Below are 12,372 nucleotides of genomic sequence, written 5' to 3'. Positions count from 1 at the left end.
GATCCGAGCACAACAATTTCTTTAATGTCTTTATTATATGTAAGGCAGCTGAAAGTTGTTGATCATTGTAACTATGAAGCACATAATAATCCCATATTGTGAGCACACAACCCTGCCCTTCCCCATTAGCTCTTTGCACACAATGCTTCCACTGCCGCCAGGGGTTCTGGCTAAGGACATGCATATGAGCACACCTTTTGCTTCAAATCCGTTTTAACATGGATCCCAATACGTTTCTGCCTGCCGCATTACACAGCTTTCCCCCCCACTTTCTTTCTTTCGTTTGAACAAATTGTTCAACCTAGGAGAACCTGCAAATACATGCGTATTCCTCCAAACCGAAAACTCACGGAGGGTTGCGCAATGAAGAGTGTGATCCAGGGTGATAAAAGACAATATAAAGGCAACATGTATAAAAAAATAAGTCTCTCGGTGAGTAAATGAAATGGGCTGATATCCCAGAGGTCCAGTCCATTGGATGAGACGCTGTGACAGATGTAGCAGTGAGGTTCTGCCTAGTGCGGAGGTGCTAATAAGTATTCCTAGGCTGAGGATGCGAGGATGAGCACAGTGTCACTTCACTCCCCCAACATGTCACTTGCATTCCCAACAGGGCTCACAGCCGCAAAAAAAAATCAATCAGAATGCGCCGAACAGGCTTGTCCAAACAGGAACGTCCCCCAACATGATCCGCACCATCACTCCTTATTAATCACAGTGCGAGGGGGACCTGCAGCGCGTCCACACCAGAAGCAGATCATCACTCCCCTCACCATCCGGTGGGATAATGGAGCGACTGTCACGCGGTGTGGGGAGATATCGCCCATTCAGTGTCTTGTGTGTGTCATCCGCACCTCATTACAGACGTGAGAACAAACATTCCCAATTAACGGTGAAACCATGTTTGTTTGATGTTATTGATGGTGGAGGTTGTGAAAGTCGGGTGCTTTTCCCTGTGCAGAATTAGTGTTCCCCATGCTGGAACGCCCTCTGCTGCACTGCTGTGCTAGCTCACAGACAGTCGGTAGGAAACACAGTACCACTTTCCTATAGCCATACCTTTCAGGGTGTATTTATTATTATTATTATTATATTGTTACATACATGAACCTTTTCTTTCGTGGTGCAAATACAGCCTAGATTAAAGATTTTCTAGACTGCAATTCTTAGTGGGTAAAAAGTAGTTTATTCTTGCAGTTTATATATTATATGTTATTTATAATGTTGATAGCCAGTAACTAACCTCACACTGATGAGAGCCAAAAGGTGGAAAATGCTGTCTGTGAGTAGGTTACTGGCTCTGCACTTCTGTAACCGAGGCTGTACTGAAAAGCTATGTAACGCAGCACGCAGAAGCTTATAGGGGGGTCCACGTTAAAGTGGGCAAGAAGCAAAAAGTGACACTGCTCATTTGCATGTCATTACCCAGAATCCCTGGCTGTTGTGGGAGCACTGTATGCTAAGAGATAATGGGGAAAGGCAGGGTTGCAGACCTCTCTGGGACATGTGAGTGTGCTCGCGAGGGGTATTTTTATTCATAATATTGACACATTTGTCTTGAGAAGGACGCACACCAAATCTCACTTTACATGATGCGCCAGCTTTGACGCAGAGCATTGTGTTCATTTTGCCTACATCTCTGTGTGTATGTACATTGTGTGTACATTAGTGTTTCAGCCCATATGCATTGCTGGCTTATATAATTTGTTAGAGGGTAGACGTAAGGACACCATAAAGGGTTACATTACCGTATACCCCTCATCGTGATCCCACCCCCTTGTCTAGCAGACCAATTTCGTTCATTGGAATCAAATTTGGAGATATGGTGAATGCAATCTCTGTGCTTCTTTCAGGAAGGGTTCTCCCTCATCGCTGCACAGACCTGGCTGAAGGTTGGAAGGAAATCCGACTGCCTTCTGTTTGGGTCGAAAGCACGGGTACGTTTTTCCAAGTAGAATGCCACGTCATATTGCCGAGAGGTAATGGGCTTTAAAGGTCAGACAACTCGTGGGCCTGAGGTCCCCTCAAATAACCAGCCAAATCATTTTAATAATGTGTTTTTGTTTTGTTTTTTTAAAGCAGCATTATTTTCTACACTGGTAGCAATGGCTAGCACCTCTGTCAGAAAAGTGAATAAACTATATATATATATATATATATATATATATATATATATATATATATATATATATATAGCCGAGCATTAAAATGAAGCACAATAGAGTAGGTGCATGTCCCATAATAAGTAGATAAACATACGATCCCGTTCGCACAGGAATCAGCAGACAGCCCTCAGGTTAAGATTTGTAGAATATATATTGTAGAAAAGACACAAATCAGATTTGTGTCTTTTCTACAATATATATTCTACAAATCTTAACCTGGGTGCTGTCTGCTGATTCCCGTGTGAACGGGATTTTGTGTGTGTGTGTGTGTGAGTGTGTGTGTGTGTTATATATTGTATTCAAATTATATGTAGCTATCTCTGAGCTGTGCAAAGTGTTGTAGGACTTAAGATGTATGCAAATGCTCCACATCTTTGATTTCAGGAGGAAGTGGGATACACACCTGCTCCCCCTTCTAGTGAATATACTAGCCACTTTGAGAGCAATCACCTGCATTCTAAGCCTTTCAGGAAGAGTCCCCCTCCTCCCCCAGCCCTCCCCTCCCTTCTTCCATTTGCTGCTTAGCTGGGATCCGTCATCAATGTTAAAAGAATAAAAAAGCGCATTGAAAATCAGGCCGGATTGTTGGGTAATGAGAGGTGTGATGTGATTGAGGTAAGTTCCTGGGCCTGGAATCTCGCCCCTTTCAGAAACCCCTCAGCATGTTTACATCCCCCCCCACCCTCCGCCGCCTGCCTGTGCACCGCGTCCTATGTACAAAGCGCGGTCAACGCAGCAAGATGATAGCCAGGTTACAGAGTCGAGGATTCCACTCGGGAGGACTTCCATCATGGGGACATCTTCAGTCTTGCTAACCGTCATTGTCTCTCTCCGTGTTCACAACTCCCCGTGTCGCTAGTCGGTTAACCCCGTTGCTGCCGGGCACGGAGAGCGCGCACGGCAAAACGGTGGCTTTCAATGAAACCGGATGGCAGGCCTCTGTTGTCTTCCCAGAATGCATTTCAAGAAACAAACAAAGGAGTTCATTAATAGGAGAAAAAACGACTATTTACGCAGTCTTGCTGTTTAATAACCCTTTCGCTTCCAGAGAGGCCTGTCCACCGGCAGCGAAAGTGTCAAGAAAGAAAGATGGCGTTTCTCTGTAAACGTGCGAACTGGAAAAGGCCGTGTTTGCTTTGGGCTTACTGTGGGAAAAGTCAATTGCTCGAAATTTAAAGCAGTGCCAAGTACCAGCGTTTCCTTTCAACCATCTTATGTTGAAGAGCGAAACCCATGAAATATATTATCAGAGACCTCTTACAATTACAGGAGCTCATCCATCAGTTCTGTGTGTGTGTCCCTCCAAACACAAACCCAGAAACGTTCATGGTGGGGCAAGGGGTGCCTGGCGGATTTTCATTTTCCAGTGGGACTCATAAGACGTGTAATGACTTTCCTCTGTGGGCTATTATTGTGGGTTCGAGGGCCGCGGGAAATGAAGATGGAGATCTGGGTGGGTGGAACTGAAAAGTGGTCCTCCGTAATATTGTACAGTTTAACAGTCCTTACCCCAGGGGTGCTCAATTCCAGTTCTCAAGTGCAAATCCCCACCCGCCCGCTTCAGCACAGGTGGCTCAATCAGAGACTCTGTCTTTGACTGAGCTTCTCATTGAGCCACTGGTGCTGAAGCTGGGATATCCTGAAAACCTGACCTATTAGGGAGGCTTGAGGACTGGGGTTGAGCTCCCCTGCCTTACCCCACCAAAACAAATGAGGCATCTCTAATCTGCAATGACCCTACTGGAAAATAAATGCACCTCGCCCTGAAGTCCTTCTTAGGGAATCGGTTATTCCCTAGTTACAAAAAAAAGAAACATGGGCGATTTATCTTCGGCTTTGTGAAGCAGACTTTCCGTTCCAGGACATGCTGTGATAGTAAGGATCAGAAAAGCCATTAACATTTCTTAACAGCCCTTGTCAACGATGACCAGTGCCCCTCAGGAGTGGTGCTGACAGAAAGCAGGCTCGAGACAAGCTGGGTCTTTTATGGGGGATGTGTGACACATTCCAGGCGGTGGAGCAGTCTCGGGGTCACTGTGCGATGTGTCAGAGTAACTGGGAGCAAGATAAGGACCTTCCCAAGCCAGCCTTATTTGGTGGTGATTCCAAAATGACACGATTAAAATGAGGATGATGGACAGTGTGTTAGATGTACACGTTATAAGGGTGCGTATTATTGTCAGCGGCAAATAGTGGTCTTGGTATACGTCACTCTGTGTTACCTCTTACTGAGGAGCCAAGTGCTTCTTGGAGGTTATGTGCTTTGACTTCTTATGAAGGCCATATTTCCTGTTTAGCCATCTTCATGAAAAGAAACACTGCCTGTGAATCATTTCTCATAGTTACATAAAATGCACATAGCTGTAATAAAAAGGCAAAACGGTTATTTCCTGGCGATTCTTCTACTAGAACTCCTTTCTCTTGACACAGGCGTCAAGGGGGCGCACAGATACATCCAGAAGATTGTGTGTATCAACGGTACAAAACAGCTATTTTGATGCAAAAAAATAAGTTTATCCAAAAACCTACCGGTCACCAAAGTGGCCGTTTTGAGTTACTATCCCTTTTCAACTGGGATTTTCTAAAAGTGTAGGCCTGCTGTGTCAAGAAAGTACAAAGCCAACAACACACTCTGTGTTAGCTGTTTAGTCCGTTTGGACACCTTTAAAGCCTGTATGTTTGTGTGCAACTGCAGGAGTTTCTGTATATACGTGGGAGTAATGTATCAATGTATTTATAAGTTGGTGGGGTAAAAAAGTGTGTATCTTTATGTAATATAGCTACGTGTGTGACACGATAGTACAATACAGATATCAGTGCAGCCTCAGTGGCGTGTGTTAGGTCATCTGTATATAGTACAGAGCAGTATACTGTATACGATATCTGGATAATCTGGAGCAGGACAGTGTGTATTTGTATATTTCTTGGGATTCCAGTTTCATGTTTTACCCGAAAAACTTAATCTTGAACTTTTGGTTAAAACAGATGAAAACATGAAGGAAAAAAAAGCATATTTTCTTAATAAATCCCACCTTTTGTGACAGCTCGTCCACACGTGGGAGATGAAAGCATCACTAGGGGGTACGGAAACGTTAAAAAAAAAAGTGGATTATGTGACTGATGCACTGATAAAAAAAAACTAATTTTAGTGCATGTCCATTTTTTTGTTCCATTGGCAACCCTGACTTTTTTGTTTTTTTAATGAAGTTAAAACACCGGAAAACAAAACACAGATTTTACGGGGAAATAAACAAAACGCCGGTGTGTGTGTGTGTGTGTGTGTGTGTGTGTGTGTGTGTGTGTGTGTGTGTGTGTGTGTGTGTGTGTGTGTGTGTGTGTGTGTGTGTGTGTGTGTGTGTGTATATATACACACAATACACCAACACACCCACACGTTTGTGAACCCCTTAGGATTTTCACATATTTCAAACCTAAAATGTTGTTAGATCTTAATTTAAGTCCTAATAATAAGTAAAGATAACCTGATCAAACAAATGACACAAAAACGTGATACTTTTGTCAACTTTTATTTATCCACAAATAATTAAACATTCAATATCAATGTGTGGAAAAAGTATGTGGCCCTTTAGATTCAGTACCTGGTGGCGCCCCCTTGAGCAGCAATGACTTCAACTAAGCGTTTCCTGTATCTGCAGGTCAGTCTCTCACATCGGTTTTGAGGCATTTTGGCCCATCCCGCCTTACAGAACTGCTTCAGCTCAATGACATTTGAGGGCTTCCTTGCATGGACAGCTCACTTCAGGTCCTGCAACAACATTTCAATGGGGTTTAGGTCTGGACATTGACTAGGCTATTCTAAAACGCGGAATTTCTTCAGCCATTCTTTTGTAGATCTGCTTGTATGTTTAGGATCATTGTCTTGCTGCATGACCCACTTTCACTTCAGGTTCAACTCACAGACGGATGGCCTGATATTCTCCTCTAGAATCTTCTGATACAATGCAGAATTCATGGTTGTGTCAATGATGGCAAGCCGTCCAGGCCCTGAGGCAGCAAAACAGCCCCAAGCCATCACACTACCACCACGATGATTGGGGTGCGGTGCTTCGGTTTGAACGCAGTGTTTGGTTTTCGCCAAACATAAAGTTTCTCATTGAGGCCAAAATGTTCTGCCTTTGAATCGTCTGTCCAGAGAACATTGTTCCAGAAGTCTTGTGGATCATCTATGTGCTCTTTGATGAAATTCAGACGGGCTGCAATGTTTCTTTTAGAGAGCAGTGGTTTCCTCCTGGCTATCTTTCCATGAACACCATTCTTGTTCAGTCTTTTTCTGATAGTTGAGTCATGAACACTCACATTAACCCAGGAGAGAGTGGCCTGCAGATCCTTAGATGTTGTTTGGGGTTCTTTGTGACTTCCTGGATGATTTGCCGGTTGGTTCTTGGAGAGATTTTGGCAGGACGACCGCTCCTGGGTATAGTGACTGTGGTCTTGAACTTTCTCCATGTGTAGACTGTGTCTGACAGTGGATTGATGGAGCCCCAAATCCCTAGAAATAGTTCTGTAACCCTTTCTAGACAGATGAGCATCAATAACTGCTTTTCTGAGGTCCTTTGAGATTTCTTTTGATTGTGACATGACGTGTTTCCACACACCTGTATGGTGAAGACCAAACTCACAAAGTTTCTGATCTTTATATGGGGTGGGGTCTCCCAAACTCTCACCTGAATATCTACCTAATTATTTAAACACATGATTCTAATTATTCCCTTTAATTTAGTTGATAAAAACACTGACTCACTGACTCATGACTCTTAATGACTCATTGTCTTAATTCATACATCATTTTGTTTAAAAAGACATGGAATTGGTTAATATAAACCCTATTGGATATTTTTTTAAAGACCTGCTTTTTATTAAAGAAGGTTATCATGGAAAAACTGTGGAATTTCCGTAATTATCATTGGGGTTCACAAACGTGTGTGTGTCTGTGTCACAGTAGCAGCATATTTCTGTGGAAGCCTGTGGCAGTGGGAGTGCGAGTGGGAGAGGATAATGTGCAACCTTTATTTGAGACCTGGATACGATGCATTCGATCAATATGTAATCATGTAGCCGTCAAGAGGCAGAAGAAATGCTCGTAAATATAATACCTGCTACGTTCCAGCTGAATAAAAAAAGGATTCATTTACTTGGGTTGTACCAGCGATTTACTGCGTGATCGAGAGTCCCAGACAGCCTGGCGCTTTCCAAGTGCCCGCCAACTAACTCCACGGTACCATGATCGTTTCATCCCGGCCTACACGCGTTCTGCGATATGTACTCCGGCTAGCCCCAAACTCAGAAGCACGGGCGAAGATTAAAAGATTAAAGATTAAAAGATAGAGCGTCCCTTACATTTTCATCAGTAACACCGTTCTCCTCCTGTATGTCTTTCTGTAAGTGTGTATTCTTGGGTGGTAGCATGGAGTGCTCAACTGCAGCAGTCCACACTTCTCATTGTAAGTAACTGTAACGGAGAGAAATGGTGTAATGGACGGAAAAAGGGTCCAAATGTGTCAAAAAGAAATGTGGACGAACAGATTTTCAGAACGGGGGGGTGGGATTGTGTGTGTGATTGTGTGTGTGGGATTGTGGGACTGTGTGTGATTGTATGTGTGTTTGTGAGTGATTGTGTGTGTGTGTGTGGGGGGAGGATTGTGTATGTGGGATTGTGTGTGTGTGGGGAGTGTGTGTTGGGTGGGGGGATTGATTGTGTGTGTGTGTGTGAGATCTGGGCCACCAACAGAAATCATGGGGCCCAGGACAAATTAAAGGAGCAGCCCCCCCCCCCCCAACCCATAGCGCACCTACCACAGAAATATTTTTTTAGCGTGTAACTTTTACTTAACCCCCAAATACATACAAAAACACACCCACTCCCCCCCCAATACATCTACAAATATACCCCACTCCCCCCCCAATACATCTACAAAAACACACCCACTCCCCCCCAATACATCTACAAATATACCCCACTCCCCCCCAATACATCTACAAATATACCCCACTCCCCCCCAATACATCTACAAATATACCCCACTCCCCCCCAATACATCTACAAATATACCCCACTCCCCCCCAATACATCTACAAATATACCCCACTCCCCCCAATACATATATAAAATATGCCCCCAATACATATACAAATCAGGCTTGCCTTGGGGATTATCACAGGTCGGGCCACAGGTGGGTGGCGGTAGCCCGGCGGCTGGAGGGACTGGCGGTAGGAGGGGCCCCGCTGCAGGTCACAGCAGTTGCTGCCGGCCCTGCCCCGCTGCAGGCACCTCTCAGTCCCACAATGGCTGCCCGTGTGTGCGCCAGGCCTCCCTCTCACGCCGGCGATGCGGAAGCTTAGCCCAGCTGACTTCCGCCGCTGCCGAGAGACCCGACACCGGGTGCAGCGTTTTATTATTGGGGTTGTATTTTTATATGTATTGGGGGGTTGGGGGGTTAAGTAAAAGTTGTATGCTAAAATTTGTTTTTCCGTGGTAGGTGCGCTTTGGGTTGGGAGGGGGTCTGCTCCTTTAATTTGTCCTGGGCCCCATGATTTCTTTTGGCGGCTGTGTGTGTGTCTGTGTGTGTCAAGTGAAACACACTATATGAACAACTTTAAAATAATAAATTCTCCCGTAATTTAAAGTAAAAGTACTGTAAATTCAGCATACAAACAGAAATTACAACTCCTCTCCGTTTCAGCCTTCCCCCTTGCTCTTGTCCCCACCCCTCTGCCTTCCGTCACTCCCCTTGTAGCTAGAGACGTCTCCCAAACTAAAATTACAACTTTCGCCTGGGCTACGGAGACGGGGGACGTCATCCGTAGCCGTAGCTGGCACTATAAGCGCAGCCTAACTGTTTAAAAGAAGCACCTGATCCTGCTCAGTGTGGCAGGAAACCACACAAGTAGGTTTGTGACATACCATATTATTCGTATCAAGCTGCCTCTGTAGCTTTTTTGCTGCTGAAGCTTTTTTTTTGTTGCCAAGTAGAATAGAGAGGGGTATATATACAGTAGCCTGTAGTTAAGCTGGTTATAATCTGGTATTACAGACCACTAACCTCATTACACGCAACCTTAACTGAACTGGCATCTTATAGATTGTAAAGTGGTTCTAAATAGGTTAAATGAGCTGTCTGTGGCTTCCTAAGATATGATGCACCTGATTAAACAGACTACTCTGCACAGAGATGTATGCAAGGTAACCACCCTCCAGTACTACGCAACAAATGATGGGCTGATCAGAACTGTGTGCTGCATAGTAACGATGTGGTCTGTATACTTTGTTGTTGCCACATATAATGGACAATGTCCTGTGCAGTGGATAGATAGATCTAGGCGCAGCGTTCACAAACATACAGCTAGCTCCTTGTATACATCTAGATGTCAGTACCACTGCGTGGGCTGACTGACATCTGGTGGTCAGAGGGTGCTAGGCAAGTTAGAAATACAAGATTAAAATCAAAGAGTTCAAATCTCTCGGACGCATGACTGCGTCTATCGGCTAGGTTAAGAGCGTGGGGTTACGGAGCACCATGTTAGTAGGTGCTCTCCCTACCGACATCATGGGAAGACGTCTGAACTCGCCACCGTACATTTCGTGTAATCATTCCGCTTTCTCAGGGCATCAAACTTATATTTTGCCCTGCACAGATCAGTATTCCTAGGTAGGGAATCAGACCGCCGAGTACACCGTGGTGAACCGCTTGGGGCTATTTATTCAGAAGTTAATATACTATTAACACTATTTTAGCCCCCAGACGGTCTGTGTGGATCACATCTTCGGAAGCTCCTTTTTAATATTGCAGGTGGACATTTAATCAATTATTCGAGTTTCCCCGCTGTTTTTATTTGTAGTATTATGTTATCAAAAGCTATATTCGAATTCACTCATTTTGCACATCTGCAGCAAATGTAAATATTGGTGCTACGAGTGTCGGGGGGCTGAGTGCTTACTAACCGGGACCTCTTATTTTGGTTGCTTCCATGTAATAACAAAGGAGAGAGGGGGTAAGTGGTATGATGCCTTTTATTGGACAAACATGTTGTTGAGATGTTACAAGCTTTCCAACATCTGAGGGTCCTTCATCGGAGTGCAATGGGGTTCTCCTCTGTGCTATGGCTCTTCACAGAAGGGTCAATGTGTGGTGTTTCCAACAGCAGGAGAGTCGTATGTTCAGGGTGCAGTTCAGCGGGGAACCCAAGGAGAAGGCCCTGGAAATCTGCGAGAGCTGTGTGCAGAAGCTGCAGTACTATGTACCCGTACAGGTATGTCATGGTCACATTCAGGCAGGGGCGGTGTACAGTATGTACGACAGGTCATCTTCTGTATCCTACTAGTGGGTCAGTGATGGGAGAGATGGGCGTGCAAGAGCATACAATGTTAGTGGATATGGACTGATGCAGCAGTAATACGTTAAAAATCCTGTTTTATTTTTGTATTAATCAATTGTGTAGTGTTTGATAATACTGCATGCATATATTTTCTCTCTAATGAGTTGTAATATAGCAACCCAAGGAAGATTAATATAGGAACCATTTACATAGGGACAACACTTACACTTGAAATAGGCAGCCATAATGTGACCCTGGGGAAGCAGGGCCTTCACCGGTCGATCACGGGATAACGGATCGATCTCTTAAGTAATCACATTGCCTTTAAGCCAAGCGACTTGTTGCATTTAGCAAAATAAAATAATGCAACCTGTATTGCTATATTAAGCCATTATTATCTCGATTAGTTTGGCACTTTGTACAATAACTGGTTCCCGTGCGGTACCGGAAACATGTTTACATGAGCACTAAGAACGCCCTTCAACCCGGATACATCAAACTGCAATAAGCAACAACAAAAAAAGCGGTATTAGCGGGAAGGTGCGTTTGTTTTATAGTGCAACATATCAACATTACGCCACCAAAAAACACTTGGATCCGGTAATAAAATAGGCCCAATACCGCATCTTTTTGTATTATCAGAAATACATGTTACTATATTTATCAGAACGTGATTTAACGGCAGAAATACCGCAACTATTTTATCCTCTAGCCCCGGGTGGCATTAGTCCTGTCTTTTCTATGAGAGGCCATTATACTGCCCATTATATACATAGACCAAGTAAACTAACCTGAGAGATAGTTATTAAAATACATTACAGTACATATTAACACCTCACTAGCCCACAGGCCAACTGGTCATGGGTTTTAAGGACTAGCGGCCCACAAAACGCTACATAGGGATTAATATAAACAAACCTATACTACCTTGCCCCCCCCACCCCCTCTCCCTCCTTATAATTTAGGGGCTAGTACATGCTTTGCTAGCCACTAAGGTAATGATGGTAAATAATGCCTTCTAAGTATTTTTGGTTTTTATTCTACTTTACCATAATGGCTATCTAGGCCCCCACTCCATTGAGAGGGCCTAGGTAGCCAAAGTGACAGCCAATGGTTTAAGGGTTAAAATGGATTTGAAATGTTCTGTTTTTTTCAAATGTATTTTTGTGGGGGGGATGTTAATGCCCAAGAGCATTATTAGCCACATTTGGGGGGGTGGAAGAGGTTAATTACCTTAGCAGTTACTAGCCACTAAGGTATTTTTAAAGTATTAACCCTCTTGGTGCTTGTGGTATACCTTGGTAACCACAGGCATCAAACGGGTTAATGTTATTTCGATCATAGGCGTCTGTAATAGATATTACAGAAGCCAATAATAGAAATGTTATCGCAATGTGACAATTAACGCTCACGTTCATTTCTCGCATCACGAATTTGGGCCAAATATTGCACCCTATAAATTATTACCGCAATCTTAATGAATACGAACTTAAAAATGCAGTACAGTAATAACGCCCGTTACCATTGTTACTTTGGGAACTCAGAGCTGCCGCTGAGAGTCTTGTAATGTCTCAGGTTATGTATGCGTGTACATGGCAAACACAAAGCCAACAGGAAGAGGAGCAGCTCACATCTCATGCTCTGTATGTTCCAGACTGGGTCGCTTGGGGAGTCATCACAAAGTGTGCCAGAGGAAAGGATATCTATAACCCAGCTAGCCCAGGTATGTTCATGTACTGGAGAGGCACAGCTAACGCCGGCCCAATCGGGCATTGGAGGTGGGCATCAGACTGAGCTAGTTCAGGTACTGTCATGTGATGGAGATTTAATGCATGTGAAATCCAAGACTGGGTGCATACAGGAGACGGTGACC

General features: G+C 44.1%; 1 protein-coding gene across 6 annotated transcripts in view; it reads left to right on the top strand.

The window, feature by feature from the left end:
* Positions 1-12,372, top strand: part of REC114 (REC114 meiotic recombination protein) — a 70,830-nt gene that overhangs the window by 56,393 nt on the left and 2,065 nt on the right. For 3 of the 6 annotated variants that reach the window (XM_075576020.1, XM_075576018.1, XM_075576017.1), the window contains 3 exons: positions 1,854-1,937; positions 10,326-10,433; positions 12,154-12,222. In XM_075576020.1, the coding sequence (XP_075432135.1) occupies positions 1,854-1,937; positions 10,326-10,433; positions 12,154-12,222 (261 nt within the window). The remainder of the gene's footprint in view (positions 1-1,853; positions 1,938-10,325; positions 10,434-12,153; positions 12,223-12,372) is intronic. The other 3 variants (XM_075576021.1, XM_075576019.1, XM_075576023.1) reach the window with 2 other exon arrangements.

The sequence above is a fragment of the Ascaphus truei genome, chromosome 18 (assembly GCF_040206685.1).
Source record: "Ascaphus truei isolate aAscTru1 chromosome 18, aAscTru1.hap1, whole genome shotgun sequence".
NCBI lineage: Eukaryota > Metazoa > Chordata > Amphibia > Anura > Ascaphidae > Ascaphus > Ascaphus truei.
Note: the sequence above shows the minus strand (reverse complement) of the source record. Positions and strands in the feature narration are given on the sequence as shown.